This window comes from Ixodes scapularis, unplaced genomic scaffold, assembly GCF_016920785.2.
Source record: "Ixodes scapularis isolate PalLabHiFi unplaced genomic scaffold, ASM1692078v2 ptg000020l_1___fragment_1__unscaffolded, whole genome shotgun sequence".
In the NCBI taxonomy this organism is placed as follows: domain Eukaryota; kingdom Metazoa; phylum Arthropoda; class Arachnida; order Ixodida; family Ixodidae; genus Ixodes; species Ixodes scapularis.
In genome coordinates, this window is record NW_024609889.1 from 322,187 (window position 1) to 338,257 (window position 16,071).

General features: G+C 50.6%; 1 protein-coding gene and 1 non-coding gene across 2 annotated transcripts in view; both read left to right on the top strand.

Annotated features, from left to right (window-relative positions):
* The window catches only part of LOC120843884, a 146,720-nt gene that overhangs the window by 65,913 nt on the left and 64,736 nt on the right, over positions 1-16,071 (top strand). The window contains exon 5 of the mRNA XM_040215355.2: positions 13,722-13,971. Coding sequence (XP_040071289.2) covers positions 13,722-13,971 — 250 coding nt within the window. The remainder of the gene's footprint in view (positions 1-13,721; positions 13,972-16,071) is intronic.
* Positions 8,693-8,765, top strand: Trnak-cuu. The gene has a single exon. It is a non-coding gene; the product is annotated as a tRNA-Lys (tRNA).

Below are 16,071 nucleotides of genomic sequence, written 5' to 3' on the forward strand. Positions count from 1 at the left end.
TAAAACCGACCGATTGCCTAAAATTCGCTAATTAACCTTTTAGTTAGAAAAGAAAAACGACATCGTGTATTTAGAAAGTTGTTGGCCGTAATCGGCAACCCACCAAACCGTCCATTCTTAGAAAGATGTAACACGCGTACACTATTATACGGCGTCTTGATACGGCGTCTTGATACGGCGTCCTCCTAATTTGGGTGCGAAAACATAGTTCTGATTTTATGTGTTCTCCATCTCCGCGTGGCACAGCCTAACGCCATGAAGCCAAAACGACAAATCATGCGCATCGCTGTGACAACGCCACTGTAGAAGGGGCGAGGAGTGCGGCGGCCGAAAAGATTGCGGTAACACGATTCGCGTCCCAATTAGGCTTTTTAGGACGCCGTGAACCACTTCACGTGCACTACATCTCTTTAAAAATGAATGATTTGGTGTTTTTGATGACTACAGATGAGGCACAAACCGAAATTGCGTTATCCGGACGTCTTTTTTAGAAAAATGTCCAGTCGTTAAAAGAAAAATCGCCCTAGCTGTATAAACACGATTGTAAGGCAGTTCTTACGTCCGGCGACATCATTACGGCATGGAAGGAGACGTTGACCACAGATCATACGCTGTGTATGATCTGTGGTCACTGTTTGTTTTTTTTTCGTACGAGAATGAGCAAACATTTGATACCAAATAAAATAGATTTAGCATTCACCAAATTCGACTTGTTTTACTTGATTCAAATCGATATTTGATTTTATTACACTTATTTTGTACCCGCACACGCCTCCTTTATTCCCTAATGAGTTACAAGTGATAATTACATTGTTTTTTTTTTGTCGTGCGAGGTCATCACAATTTATTATTAACAATCGGAGCTGTGCGATTACGCGGAGGAGGCGCATTTGAAGATATTCAGAATTGTTCTGAATACACAAACAGCCTCAAACGTCTTGCTGTTTGGGTCCTTTCCTACACGTAGGACCAATAATAAAGCCAAAACTTTATAGAGGAGACTATCTCCAAATACGATATAGCTTCGCCAATACTGGAAACTCCTCCGAAAACACATAGGAGCGGCGGCGAACGTGACAGTGGCGCCTCCAGCGGACTCGGAGTCTACGGAAGCAGTCGACGCAATGGAAAAGTATAGGCTCCGCGACGTCCTCGAGCATTACAAGCCCCGTTTCGTCACCCTAACAGAAGAAACAATTTATTACGGTCAGTCCGCTTGCAAAGGGGAATCCACTGATCGCAACTGCAACGACAATCGAATAACAACGCGCGCATAAACAAAGATAGAGCAGTTTATTTAGCTGTCTCAAACGCCTCTCAGGGGGTCACACGCGGTTGAAACGCGTCTGGGAAGCGGAAAAAAAGGCGTTTAGCTACTCGAACTACGTCGTAATCATTAAAACATGCAAAAACGACATGTTAATATTACCAGAGCAAGCGCACGAGCTGCTGGAGCATAAAAACAAAACAAAAAGTAAGGATAAAAATGACCGTGCAAACACTTACCGAACTTTGCAGAAAAAATGGTGTTGCCACTCCCGACGAAAATAAAAAGAAACGGGAAAGAGAAGCGAACAACGGCGAATAAAACAAAGAAGCTAGCAAAAAACTTTCGACGACGACGATCGTTGCGGCGCTTATAAAAAAAAAGAAAGAAAATGGAAAGCAGCAAATGAATAGCTGGTGGTCGCCACCGGTGTTGAGTTCACGACAAACAAAGCGGAAGCAACAGACGAAACTAATGAAAAAAGAAGAATGCGTCCCTTTTTTTTTTTCAGCTGCTTGTTATACATTTCTTTATTTGCTTTCGCGGCGTAGGTACGAACTAAAAACAAAACAGGGGAAATAAATAACGTAGTGCTGCTCACACTGCCCGCTAAAAAAAAAAAAGTCGGAGAAATGTTTTGGTCGCAGGCAGAAATCTTCTATATGTGCTAGCAGTGAGTAACCTTTTTTTGCTTTCGAATTTCTTTTTCCAGTGACTTTGGCGGGTTGTTCGTTCGCTCGCTTGGCGAAACAGTTCAAAAGTGCATTCAAGTACTTGTTGACGTAGGTGTCCGTAGATTGACGTAGGAAGCAGAAGAAAGATTTTCCACCACATCGCACAAACTTGTTCTTGCAATGGTAGGCAGCACATAGCATGCCTGCCATCTCTAAGTATGCTCTGGTGTATGCTCGAATGCGGCCGGTTGATCAACAAACGATGACCCGTAGCAGACGTGCCGGCCGGAGTACACAAATGAAATCTGAATAAAAATGTATAACGAGCTTACACTTCCTAATATATATAATAAAAATCAAAAAGCACGTATGACGATTTTGGATTAGAAACTCAATCGAAGGCGAAAATAGGAGGTTATCGCAGACGACAGTGGAAGAAAACAACAACAACAGCAAAGTTGCAGAATGCCCTCAAAATGCCCGGGCCTAGCACAGACGAACCAGGAGTAGTAGCGCTGAAGCGAAGGAAAGGGAGTAAAAACTAAGTCAAACAAAGCGAGAATACACAATTGTTTACACGTCGGGCAAAAAAAAAAAAAAAAAGCAAAAACAAACAAAAAATATACACAGCAGCATATAAGCAGGAGGAAGAAATAACGCGGCAGAGTGGCGTCGCCTCAAAAATATAAAAGAAAGAAGACTCAAAAATAGAAAGAGTGGAGACGGTTCAACGGGTGTCGGTCTTTGTCGTAGAGGTGAAGAAGCAGCGAGGCAGAAGATGTTGGTCGTCCCCGCGCTAACATTCGGAATTTGTGCACTGAAAATAACATGACTGAAATCACCTTTTTCGCGGGGCTACGACGCTCTCCCCTTCTTTCTTTGCAAGCGCGAGAAGTCTGCTTTTTTCGTAACTCCGCTTTTGTTAATCTATAATCGCGTCAGATTTGCATATGCACAACGACTTCTTTCGGAGCATACTGACATCGCCGTAACGTACGTGGTTCAAAATTGACTTCTGCTTCTTCATCCGGAGACGATCTTAACGGGATTAGCCAGCTCGCCTGTTCGACGAAACGGTTATAAGCAAGACATTCATGAGAAATGGGAATTGCAACGAAAAAACAAATTGACTGATAAGAACAATAAAGTTGAAACGAAGCTATGTTCTGAAATGTTTGTACATTTCCCTTTTTCACGAAACAGCGTGAAGGCATACATTCGTGTTTTGATTGGCTTGCATACAGAATGTTTTCTTCGGGAGAACTCCGAAATTGCGCCCAGAAAGCTGTAACATCTTTCCCACGCGAAGAGAATGTCCTTCACTCATGAGCTGGCACCCATTTTTTAACTTTCAAAGAAGCGAATGTTCGTGACAATTTTTTTTCGTTGGTCACCACGCACGGAGATAGGCAAAACCAATGCATTTTGGAAAATTTGTCTGCTAGCGGAGACTCCGAGCTCGCCAGGGGCGCTGCAGTCACTTTTCGCCCGTTTTCCGCGGGAGTTGCCAGTATTGGCTTCCACGGTATTTGCTATCTCTATCAACTCAACGCGCAAACACGATGTGAAGCGTGTCTGCGTACGTTTGAAAAGGGATACCGGCGAGCAAACCATAGCGTCGAATGTCCATGCATCAAAATGTCCGTGCACCGAAATATCCGCACACCGAAAAATCCCACACCAAAAAGTCTTTGCAGCAAAAAGTCCGTACACTGAAGCGTCTGTGCACCAAAAAGTTCGCACCGAAATGCCCTACAGCAAAACGCTCTACGCCGAAAAGTGCTAGACCCACTACGGATGGGGTCCTCCGTCACCTCTGGCGGTTTACGAACCATAATGATTCAGAACCACTGGTCTATGGAGCGCCATCCCTGATATACAGAAAACGCCGCTCGTACTTCTCGTTGTCGCCATGAATCCGACAACGAAAGATGCCAAATCAGATATTTATATTAAAATTGATACTTCAATGACTACTTCTTTGAGCAGAACGAGGTATTTGTGCTTTCACAACCAGCAAGAATCATCCTCCAAAGCAATGCTAAAAAAGAGCCAATGCAACTCGTTGGAAAGAGCAAGTGCCGAGCTCTCTCAAAACAGCTCCTCGGTTGGTTCAGCTCCTTGTCGCGGGTGTGCCGGCTGGCTTCTGGATAATCTTTTCAAATCCTCGAAGCTCTCATTTCCTCCACCCCAAACTTGTAAAAAAAAAACAAAAAAACAGGCAGTTAGCAAAAAAAAAAAAAAAACGGAAAATGGCGAGGAGGAAACGAGAGGCGATTTCCTCCCTTCACAGTGGCGAGAAGGAAAGCGAGGGTCGGGTTCCTTCTCTCTGCTTGCACTGGTGCACAGGTGCACTGTGGAGAAGCAATACCCGCGAAAGCGAGCTCAGCGGGTGTTGCTTCTCATCATTACACCGGTGCTCGGTAAGAAGCGTATTCAACGGAGTAACCCGCCGAGATAAACATTTGGAAAAATATGCATATCGCAATTGCGTGCTTGGAAGAAAAGCATACATTCAGAGCGAGACGGTGCACGCGTGCCGGCTGTATCTGCAAATGAATGGAAACTTGTTGAATGTGTATATCTACATTGTAGTAAAAGATTGAAAATTAAACTGACTGTTATGCAAGAGTAATGTTAAGCAGAGATGCCCTTACAACCTGCATTCTTCATGCGCGATTCTTACTTTTTTAACTCGAGGTTAAAGAAACAATATTTTATATAGCCAGGTTTTTAAATTCACTCATTTGGGTATAGTTGGCCATCTCTATAGGATTCATTTTATGTCATATCCGTCGCATACTTGCCATCCCAAGACATCAAACCTTCTGAGGTCACAATTCATAAATATAGATAGATGAAACTTACCTTATAAATGAACAAGTAGAACGACCATCGCGAGTTTAGCTGGGTTTTTGTCTAAGCATGGGGCAGCGGTAGTGAAAGATGGGGAAAACTATTCGATATTCGAATCGAAAATATTCGGCCAAAATTACTATTCACTTTGAATTCGCTTCGAACTCAAAATCCACTATTCGCACAGGACTAGGCTTAAGTCCTGGCGTTGTGGGATGTTGCTAGCTACCAACTAACACAGGTACCGATAGAGTAACCAAAGGATTGTCTCAACAGCGGCGATATCTCAGAGGAGACGTCAAACCTAGTAGCGCGCGGTCCCCACATCTCCGCGGCAATGTAGACGACGTTTAGGGCTACATTACCGCGGGTCGGTTCGATTAATTACCTCCGTCGGTGCCAATGATCGTCTACCTTGTCTCACTCTCTCGAATATAGCGGAAGAGAAGACACACGTACCAGAGTAAGGACAGAGTTCAAGAGCATTTATTAACATACTCTTCTTAATGAACTACTATGTCCTCATCCAAAATGGCCCCCGCGCCGGCAAGGTAAGAAAAGGTCCTTACCTGGCCAGACGCGGGGTTCCGGAGAGCCAAGACCGGGGAAGCGTCGGAGAAGTCGCCGACACACGTCCTATCTCTTTCGCGGTCACCCGGACGAGTCCCTTTCCCGAAAGCGGGAAAACAAGAGGCGAAACCTCCTCGCCTGTCAGCAGTGATCCGCATCCGAGCGGGGGAACGGAAATGGGTCCCCCCGGGAGAGAGTGAGAGGAGAGCCCCCCAAGCCAGGCGGCCCTCCGCCTCACGAACAGGTCGGAGCTCACGGCGAAGAAGGCCGAGCGTTCCGACCCGCGGCCGTTATCACAGCCATCGGGGAAGGGAGACCAGAGGAATCCCCACATCCCCCCCTCCTTAAAACGGTAGGTGGGTCTCAAGAAAGAATAAAGGAGGCCCACCTGCTCTCATAAAATAATATATCTCTCTGCGCACCCCCAGCATATACACGCGACACCCAGCGCGCGTCTCCACAGTGTCCGCCGTCAACAGCTAGCCCGCAGGACCGAAGACCCGGAAAGTTCAAGTTCCAAGCACTTCACAGTCGCCGCCACAGCACGGCAGAGCATCACAGGCACCGCGCTGACGCCGCTGGACCCAGGTGTCGCGGTACGAGCTGGCCTGCAGTGGGGGCTGGGGGGCAGCCAGGCCATTGTGAAGGCGGCAGCACCAAAAAAGACCGACGACCGCCGCCCACCAGCGGAGACCAGCTGGGGAAGTCCCAGACACGCTGCCCGGGGGGTTCGGCGCCATCTCGGCCGCAGTGGGCTGGTGAAGGGGGGTGGACGACCTCGGAGCAGACCTGCGAAGTCGTTTTGCGCCAGCAGCCAACACGCCCAGAGCCGGCCGTAGACCTCCCGAAAGGGAAGAAAGGGCGCCGCCGCCTCCAAACGAGGGGACGCGCGCAACCGACGCTCGCCTGCCTCAGGCCGCAAAGGCGGCAAAACGGGCAGGGGCAAACGACAAACAAAAACCACAAAAAAGGTGGCCAGTTTGTCAACGGTGACAGGAACATGCCAGAGTGACCCGATTCGACACCGGAAGAGGAAGCCATAAAAAGAGGGCCCCTCCGTTCGAAACGCGTCCACATACCAAGTAAACTAATTGAGTTCGCTCAATGTGGGCACCGGGGAGAGAACTTCTAGGAAAAACGCCGAGTTCTCAATCCTTTGCGCAGGCAGCTAACACAGAGGCTGACTACAATACCCGGTTTTATAGTTACCGGAAGAGTCCGTTGACTATAAGTGGCCAAAAACAGATAACAGTCTGCAGCTGGCCCCTCTTCTGAAGTCGAGGTAAATAGATACGGGGACTTCGAAGGGGCGGATAGAAAGAAACCGCCATGCATGCGCGTCTGCGAGCGGGGAAGACGCAAGTTCCCGCGCAAAATAGCCGCCATCTTGCTCCTTAGGGAGGAAGACAAAAGGGGCCGCAGCTCACATGCTCAAACCTGCTAGTTTCGCCAACTATTTGAGCTAGCTAGCTTACCGAGGCCAGAAAAACATGTCTTGCACCCGATACGGCTTGATCAAGGGCTCACAACGGTGTGGACCCTTCTTTTGAGGCAAGGCCAGGTTTCAGAGCAACGTAACTGCTAAGAGTCTTAGAGTCGCTCTTCCACCTGGATCACGCGAGTCTGACAGATATCGCCAAAGGGCGCTCTGGCTACATGGCGCCTGGGTTTCAGAGCAACATAACTTCCGAAAGTCTTAGAGTCACTCGTCCACCCAGATACTGTCACAGTGCGCATCAGACCGCGTAGCGCCACCACCATGAACGCAAAACTAGTGTCGTTCTTGGAAAACAACAACAGGCTGCAGGAGTACGTTGGCATCGAGCAGATACAAATCTTTCCCGAAGAAAACCCTCCGCGCCCACTGCAATACCAGCAGTGAATACAGCGCGCGCGTCAACAGTGTGCAAACTGCGTCTCGACGCCGACGGTTACGCGGCCCGGCTCCCGGAGCCCGTCAGTAGCAGTACCAGCTACTTATCGACGTTATTGGCAGGCGTACCGTCCGACTCTAAATGAGTGTCCGCGACTACTCCGAGTCAAAGAAAACGCGAATATTTACATTCCCAGATTGCACTGCTGATCCTTCGCTACTCTTTTCTGCAAAGCCTTGCTTCCCCGGAAAGATTTGTATCTGCTCGATGCCAACGTACTCCTGCAGCCTGTTGTTGTTTTCCAAGAACGACACTAGTTTTGCGTTCATGGTGGTGGCGCTACGCGGTCTGATGCGCACTGTGACAGTATCTGGGTGGACGAGTGACTCTAAGACTTTCGGAAGTTATGTTGCTCTGAAACCCAGGCGCCATGTAGCCAGAGCGCCCTTTGGCGATATCTGTCAGACTCGCGTGATCCAGGTGGAAGAGCGACTCTAAGACTCTTAGCAGTTACGTTGCTCTGAAACCTGGCCTTGCCTCAAAAGAAGGGTCCACACCGTTGTGAGCCCTTGATCAAGCCGTATCGGGTGCAAGACATGTTTTTCTGGCCTCGGTAAGCTAGCTAGCTCAAATAGTTGGCGAAACTAGCAGGTTTGAGCATGTGAGCTGCGGCCCCTTTTGTCTTCCTCCCTAAGGAGCAAGATGGCGGCTATTTTGCGCGGGAACTTGCGTCTTCCCCGCTCGCAGACGCGCATGCATGGCGGTTTCTTTCTATCCGCCCCTTCGAAGTCCCCGTATCTATTTACCTCGACTTCAGAAGAGGGGCCAGCTGCAGACTGTTATCTGTTTTTGGCCACTTATAGTCAACGGACTCTTCCGGTAACTATAAAACCGGGTATTGTAGTCAGCCTCTGTGTTAGCTGCCTGCGCAAAGGATTGAGAACTCGGCGTTTTTCCTAGAAGTTCTCTCCCCGGTGCCCACATTGAGCGAACTCAATTAGTTTACTTGGTATGTGGACGCGTTTCGAACGGAGGGGCCCTCTTTTTATGGCTTCCTCTTCCGGTGTCGAATCGGGTCACTCTGGCATGTTCCTGTCACCGTTGACAAACTGGCCACCTTTTTTGTGGTTTTTGTTTGTCGTTTGCCCCTGCCCGTTTTGCCGCCTTTGCGGCCTGAGGCAGGCGAGCGTCGGTTGCGCGCGTCCCCTCGTTTGGAGGCGGCGGCGCCCTTTCTTCCCTTTCGGGAGGTCTACGGCCGGCTCTGGGCGTGTTGGCTGCTGGCGCAAAACGACTTCGCAGGTCTGCTCCGAGGTCGTCCACCCCCCTTCACCAGCCCACTGCGGCCGAGATGGCGCCGAACCCCCCGGGCAGCGTGTCTGGGACTTCCCCAGCTGGTCTCCGCTGGTGGGCGGCGGTCGTCGGTCTTTTTTGGTGCTGCCGCCTTCACAATGGCCCGGCTAGCTCAGTCGGTAGAGCATGAGACTCTTAATCTCAGGGTCGTGGGTTCGGGCCCCACGTTGGGCGCCAGAATATGTGGGATGGTCACGGGTGGTAACCGAAGGGTTCAGCGGCGGTCTCTAATCAGGAGACGCCAAGCCTACTCCCACACCCCGCAGCTTTCTCTCGAGAACACCGCTACGGGCGGGTCCGAACGTCAGCCGCACAACTGATCGCTTCTCTAAAAAGGAGGAGCACGTACCACAATAGGACTGGGTCCAACGGTGTTTATTGGAACACCAAAAGACACACTGTCCCCAAAACCCCCGCGCCGACAAGGTCAGATGAAAGGCTCACCCTGTCGGATGGTCACGGGTGGTAACCGAAGGGTTCAGCGGCGGTCTCTAATCAGGAGACGCCAAGCCTACTCCCACACCCCGCAGCTTTCTCTCGAGAACACCGCTACGGGCGGGTCCGAACGTCAGCCGCACAACTGATCGCTTCTCTAAAAAGGAGGAGCACGTACCACAATAGGACTGGGTCCAACGGTGTTTATTGGAACACCAAAAGACACACTGTCCCCAAAACCCCCGCGCCGACAAGGTCAGATGAAAGGCTCACCCTGTCGACACCGTCCCGAGAGCGCAGTCCGGAGCGGGCCAAGGAAGTCCTTCGCGACACGTCCGATCTCTATCGCATCCGCGGGAGGAGTCCCTTTCCCGAAAGCGGGAAAACAAGAGGCGAAACCTCCTCGCCTGTCAGCAGTGATCCGCAACCGAGCGGGGAGACGGAAAGAGGTCCCCCCCGGGAGAGAGTGAGAGGAGAGCCCCCCAAGCCAGGCGGCCCTCCGCCTCACGAACAGGTCGGAGCTCACGGCGAAGAAGGCCGAGCGTTCCGACCCGCGGCCGTTATCACAGCCATCGGGGAAGGGAGACCAGAGGAATCCCCACAGCGTGCAAGCGCTGGGCCCGTTGTGAGACGCCGCAAGAGGCGCTCGCGACGACGCGGACTCAAGTTACCCTTACAAAAAATTATCAATGAGTTTCTAATGAGTTTGCGTGGATTCACCATAGTCGGTCCCAGCTTAAGAACAGCGGGACAATCTTCTCCCGACCCCATTCTTTCCATTTTAGCAGAACAATCGCTGAAGAGAAGGCGAGAGGAGGAAACCACCAATCAGGGCGAGTTGAGAAGTTCGTGGGAGGGGCTTGTCCCGCTATTCTGAACCGTCAACAACGAGGTACAGGCGCTTAGACTGATAAACCGGAAGTTCGAAAGTGGCACCCTCCCGGTTGGCGCCATTTTGTACGCAAAAGTAACTACTCGTCACGTGTTCTCGGAAGAATCGTGACGTCACCGGTGGGCATGAGTGTACCGACCGGAGGGGCGGGGGGGGGGGGGGGGGGGGGGGAGGGGGGGAGGGGGGGCGCTTGCCTCCCAGTTCTCAGAGTGGGTGCGCAAGACACGTACTTCCTTAGTATATTGAATATGTTCTTTTTCACGTGATTACATGATTATTGATTATTACCAAACGGTTCCATAACAAGTACTTTCTGCGACAGTCTCTCGTCAGGCGTTCAGTCATAGTGCCTATGCTTAATGTTGTCTGATGACGCTCCAGGTCGTGGCACGTCGGTGTTCAGTTCGGTCGAGTGGTGAATATCCCTTACACCGCCTTCTCCTGGTCCCATGTCATGTGCCGCCACTGACATCTGATGCGCTGAAGCTGCAGGGCTGGCTTGTAATCAGCAAGTTTTCCAGAAAGTTTTCTGCATTAATGCAGCGCGTTTGGTCATGTATTGCTTATGTGGTTGTGCCTTTTGCTGTACCGTTGACTCGATGGCTGGCAACGATGTTTGTTTGCTATCCAAGCTACTTCACTTCCATTCCGCAATGGCGATTTCCTCTGCATGCCGCGGCCACTGCCACTTGTTTAAGCCTCGTGTGGCAAAGTGAAGTTGGGTGGTGCTTAGTATTCAGTTTTTGAGAACGACCGACCATTATATTTCTACAAGCCACTCAGCGGCATTGTCCCTCAAAGTTGGGAATCGTGTGTTTCGTGGAATGGACACAGGTAATTGGTGTCGGAAAGTTATTATTGCTCCCAGACGACGACCAACACCAAACCAACTGTCATTACATTGTCGCTCACCTGCTGTGTTGTGCCTAGAACAGTGTGTCGTGGTTACCTCCCGTCGAGGTGACGGGAATCAGACGCTTCGAGGTAGTGTCAGCACCGGGGACCAAGGCCGCCGAAGATACTCTTCAATGTCCCGTGGTTCCTCCCCGAGACGTGGTCGAGGGTCATTCCGCACGAACCCCCGCAGGCCTTCATCGGTACGGGCACCTACGGTAGACGGTCGGCCTCATCGGAGTGGTAGCAAAGTGGTTGGTTGTCGACCGTTCGCCATACCTCCGCTTTCGTCGGTGTACGTTGTTCAGCGCGTACCTACAGTGGTTCTTCCTGGTGTCGGGAATACTGCGGCGTTGGGGCATCCCGTCGAGTTGGCGTCGGGTAGTAACGGGCAGCCGGTGGCGGCCCTCGTGCCATTGCGGCGTAGGTCGCCCTCAGTTTGTCGGATGCCGCTTCGCTCGCAGTCTCCGGTTGAAATGCCTGCTGAGCTTCTCCCGAATAATCTCGGCAATTGAAACAAAAGCCGGGCGACTGGTGGCACGAAGCAGCTTCCCAATCATCTCCTGGACAACGTCGTAGATGATGTCACAAATGCCTGGGAGGCTGGCGTCGAAGTTGCAGCTGGACAATTCGAGTGTCGAGACGCAGGAGAGTCGTTGATAGTGAGCGGCTTGAACATGCAGTGCTTGTTAAATGTTGGAAGCCTCGGGGATAAACCCTTCGACTGTTGACGGAAGGTTGCGGGCAAGGCTGTCGAAGATGTCCCTCACGCCCCGCATGGGGATCTTCAGCTTCTTGTCTTCTGTAGCATGAGGGTCGGCGCGAGCGCTCGATCAGGCGCAAAACCATCTCCCCGAAAGCGGCGACGCTTTCGTTTGAGCCCTGTGTCCTGGACCGAATCTGGACTTAGAATCTCTGTCGTTAATGTTGGCTGACGAACGTGCGCTTCAGCTCAATTTTGGAAACTTCCCACGACGTCAGGAAGGGTTCGTGGTTGTCAAACCAGTGCCTGGCAGTTTATTCCACGACAAGTATAGATTCTTCAGGTGCAGGTCGTCTGTGCACCCGCTGTGGCGGGCAACACTGTCCTATTAGTCACTCCAGTTCTCGACGTCTTCATACACCTCGCCGTAAAAGGGCGTTGGAGTGCGAGTGCACTCCAACCGTGGTTCAGCCGTGGCCATAACCAATACCACCTAAAAGCCAGGACTTGTGCCTTTTCTTCTCCAATGGCACCACTGTAGTCTTTTTTGACTGTTGTTCCCCTTCTCCAGGGATTATTTTCTTAATTCTTCTCCAGCTCGCTTCCACCTTTGCATTTAATTGCACTGTAATTCTAACCTTAAAATGCAAGCTGTTCACCTTTGTTGGTGTTAGACTCGTGGCAGCTGATAAAACCCGTTTGCTCTACTGCCGTCTAACCCCTGCTTAGTACAGTTGGTAGAGCGCTTTACTGAAAATGGAGAGGTTCCGGGTTCGATACCCGGACCAGGCGGATATTTTTGGTCGCGCACGAGTCATCTAGCTGTATTTGGAGATTTGTATTTGTCCTTTGTCCCTCTTGTTCCCCTTCTCCATGGAATATTTTCGTCATTCTTGTCCAGCTCGCTTGTGACTTTGCATTTAATTGCCTTATAAACAGTCATACGTTGGAGGAAACTGAGAGCGAAGCATACGACCATATAGGTTCTCGCGTCAATTGGGATCGAAGATGGCGAAATGGGCGTGGCCATGGCGTTCGCGTGGTGTGTCAGTGACGTAGTTGACGAGCTGTCAACGAGGCCACGCCAGCTGGTCAAACTCTCCCCTATATATGGTGCTCCGCGTGCCCGGTTTGGACGCCCTTGAACCGCAGCCCGTGAATGCACGGCCGGCGGTTCCGTTTTTTGACCCAACGCGTGTGTGTCAGCCCAACTGATGTAGGACACCGTACCCGATGCCGCGCGTCGTGATGGGGGACTTCAACGTTAACGTTAAGGCCCGTTCACACTCTTGCGACCGAGTAAGACCGAGAGAGACCAGACCGGTTTTTAAGCCTCTTGCGATCTCTTAGGACCAGCTCCGCAGCGCACCCGGTCCTAAGAAACCACAAAAGGCTTACAAACCGGTTTGGTCTCTCTCGGTCTTACTCGGTCGCAAGAGTGTGAAAGGCGCTTTAGAGGCAGACACAGCCAGTGAGTGCTAGAGCACATGTGGTCTCGGTACGGACTGACGCTCTGCACGGACACTACCCAAGTCACGTGGTGCAACAGCACCACTATAAATTTGATCTTCAGTGGCCAGATAACATTAAAACGGCGGCATATGTGGCGTACTTCACGTTGAACAAGCCGCCCATGCACAGGGTTTTTTTTTTTTGTTTTCTTTTTCTTGGGGGCGAAGCTTTCTGTTTTAGCAGCTCTCGTGTCTTATTTAAATGAAGTCACATGCTCGCGCGAGCAGCTTTGATAGTGTTATATCGAAGCGCAGCCAGTAGCACCTAGAAGACAAGGCTTGCGCATGGCGTGATCATATCCCCGACCCAGCTGAAGCGGCAGATGCGCTGAGGCTCCACTAGAATACGCGGCAATACGGCAGACGCGTCGGCCTTGGCGTCGCCATATCCTACGTCATGCTGACGCAGGATGTGGCGGCTCTGCGCTAATCCACTGTCGATGACGTTTGGGGGAGTCTATGTGGTATATAGTAGGCCACTGCGGGGCACAGACGCATATTTGCATATTTGCTGGCTCTAACCACGGCCGCCATGGCGCACAAGGTGACACTACTACTAAGCGTTGTTATGTATGAAGAGAATAGAAGGGGGGAGGAGGAGGGCCAATTGTGGATGCGCACCGGGCGCGTTTGTCACTGGCTCCAAGGTGATATCTTGGCGAACCAGGCGGACACGACGCCCCCGATGTGCGCAGAGCCCAAGGACGGCGAGTCTCTCAAGAGGCGTCTGGAGAAGGACCTGCGCAGCCTTCTAGGCGGCGAGACGAGCGTGGACCATCACCGGGACCACGCGGGTGGCAGGGCTCATCGAGCTTCGCCGGTTGCCCCCCGGAGGGCCTGTTACGGCAGTCCGGTCGTCGAGCGGGCCGCCTCTCCAGCGCCCTGTTCCGCTTCGTCATCGTCGTCGTCGCCCGAGCTCGCCAGGAAGGAACGGCGCCGCCGCAGGTGAGGCTAGAGCGGACTAGTACTCGAGTTGCCGTATTTTAAATACATTTGTGAGTAACTTAATTCGTATTTAAGAAATATCTCTGAATTTGAGTATTTAGTACTTAACAGAACGGATAGCTGGGCTGGTTAATACTTGTTCATAATATAATCAAAGCGACTGATAAGGAACGAAGAAGGACTGGACGACACGAGCGCTGAAGCTTTACTTAACTACTCTAACTGAAATTCTTTTCGCAAGTAACTTCTACCCCCTTGGTAAACCACTCTCAAGTTATTGCAGCCTTTTTTCGGGAGGAAAGAAAATGGAGGTCAGTGCGTTACCCTTTCCTTCCTTGTACTTGTTCTGCAGAGAAGAAACAAGGTTTTTTTGTATCAACTCGGGGCAAAAACTAATACACAGTAGCGAAGAAAAGATTTTTGTGGAACGCTTTATCTAGTTGTGAATTCCCCTGGTAGATCCGGAGCGCTTTCCAAAATCCGCTAGGGAGGCGAAATTCCGCTCCGCGGGACCCGCTCCAAATTGACGAGCGGAAGATGGACTCGCATTTTTGGAGTGACCCGCTCAAAACGGTCGGCCGTTCAAAATTGCCGCTGCTCGAACTTGACAAGCCGACCAAAGCGTCCGACTGATTTTTCCGACTACCAGTGACAACTGTCACTGCTTAGCTGCAGAAATAACACGCGACACAGGCTTGGCGAAAATATCCGTACCGCGGAGCCCGTTTCACAAAAATAACGAAGACGTCCGCGTTTGCTGCCGTCATATACATTTCAGCCGCCTCGAAGCGGCGAGGCACGCACTGCGATCGCCATTGGTGGACTTCAGATTGCTGAATTTCGGAATGGGTCTACTGTCACGAGGAAATAAAGATTGAGCAATGAAACTCGGTTAGGAGTTTAGTTTTTTTTTCTATTATTCGCCAGGCCAACGTCACGCACTTCTGCCAGCAATGGACGGCGTGCCGGTGGCCACTGTTATACAGAGTGTCTAAAACAGCAGCCAGGCTCTTTAAATCGACCGCAAAATTCTTTTTCTTAACCTATCGCGCTACGATTTTGTGCAGCATTGCCCGCAGGTGATACCTTTCTTCAACGAAATTTGCAAACTTAGCTGAGGCAAAAGTTAAAAAAAAAAAGAAAAAAGGCTTAGCTCCTATGGAAACGCAGCGAAGCCATTGATCTTCAAACAACAGGGCGCCGTTTGGCACGGAAGACAAGAGATGGCGCAAGCGGTTGCGAAGCCAATTGCCGCCAACGAACGAGCATACTGCGCCGTGAGCCTGCGTCAAATAGCCGACAATCTGTGATTTTGATCACGACGTTGTCGTAGTGTCAAATCTTTAAAGGGGCACTGACACATCAAAATCATATTTTTTTTTATTATCCGAAACGATTGAAAACGATGCCGGGACATTACCCTCAAAATTTGAAATTTGGGAATTCAGTATTTGTGAAGTAAAAAAACAATTTCCAAATGCCGAATTCGAAGTTCCCGCGCGATCGGCGCCGGTGCCTTGACGTCAAAAATCGCGGAGACCTGAGAGTCGACTTTCTTTCACCACTCCCTGCTGTTGCCATGGCGACCCAAAGCGAGGAGGAAAGGAGTGAGCGGCGGCGTTACGGCGGACCGGTTTTGAGCGGTGTCGCCTGTTTTCCGTTGGAGGATACAAATCCAGGAGACGGCACCACAACGAACTCCCGATTTTTGGTATTTCAAAAAGAAGGGCCGTAGTGCGTTCGCAATTGCGTTAAAAAACATGTTTTACGATTGCCGTTATTAAATGTTATAGAGATGTCGCCTACAAAGCTTCTAAATTTCCTGATTTTTGACGTCACCGATCAAAAGAAGCGAGGAGGCGAGAGGCGGGAAAATCAAACGCCAAAAATAAAAAGGCGCGCGCGCGCGCGGGAAAATTTTTTTTCGCGATGCGTTTTTTTTTTGCGTGTCTATGACTGCAACTTGCATCGTTTTAGACAATAAAAATAAATATGACCTTTGGGGTGTCAGTGCCCCTTTAAGTTTTGCGACTGCACGGTAATCCAGGGGTTTGGATTGCCGCCGGATGGGTCGGATCAACTTTGGCTTGGGGTTGAACT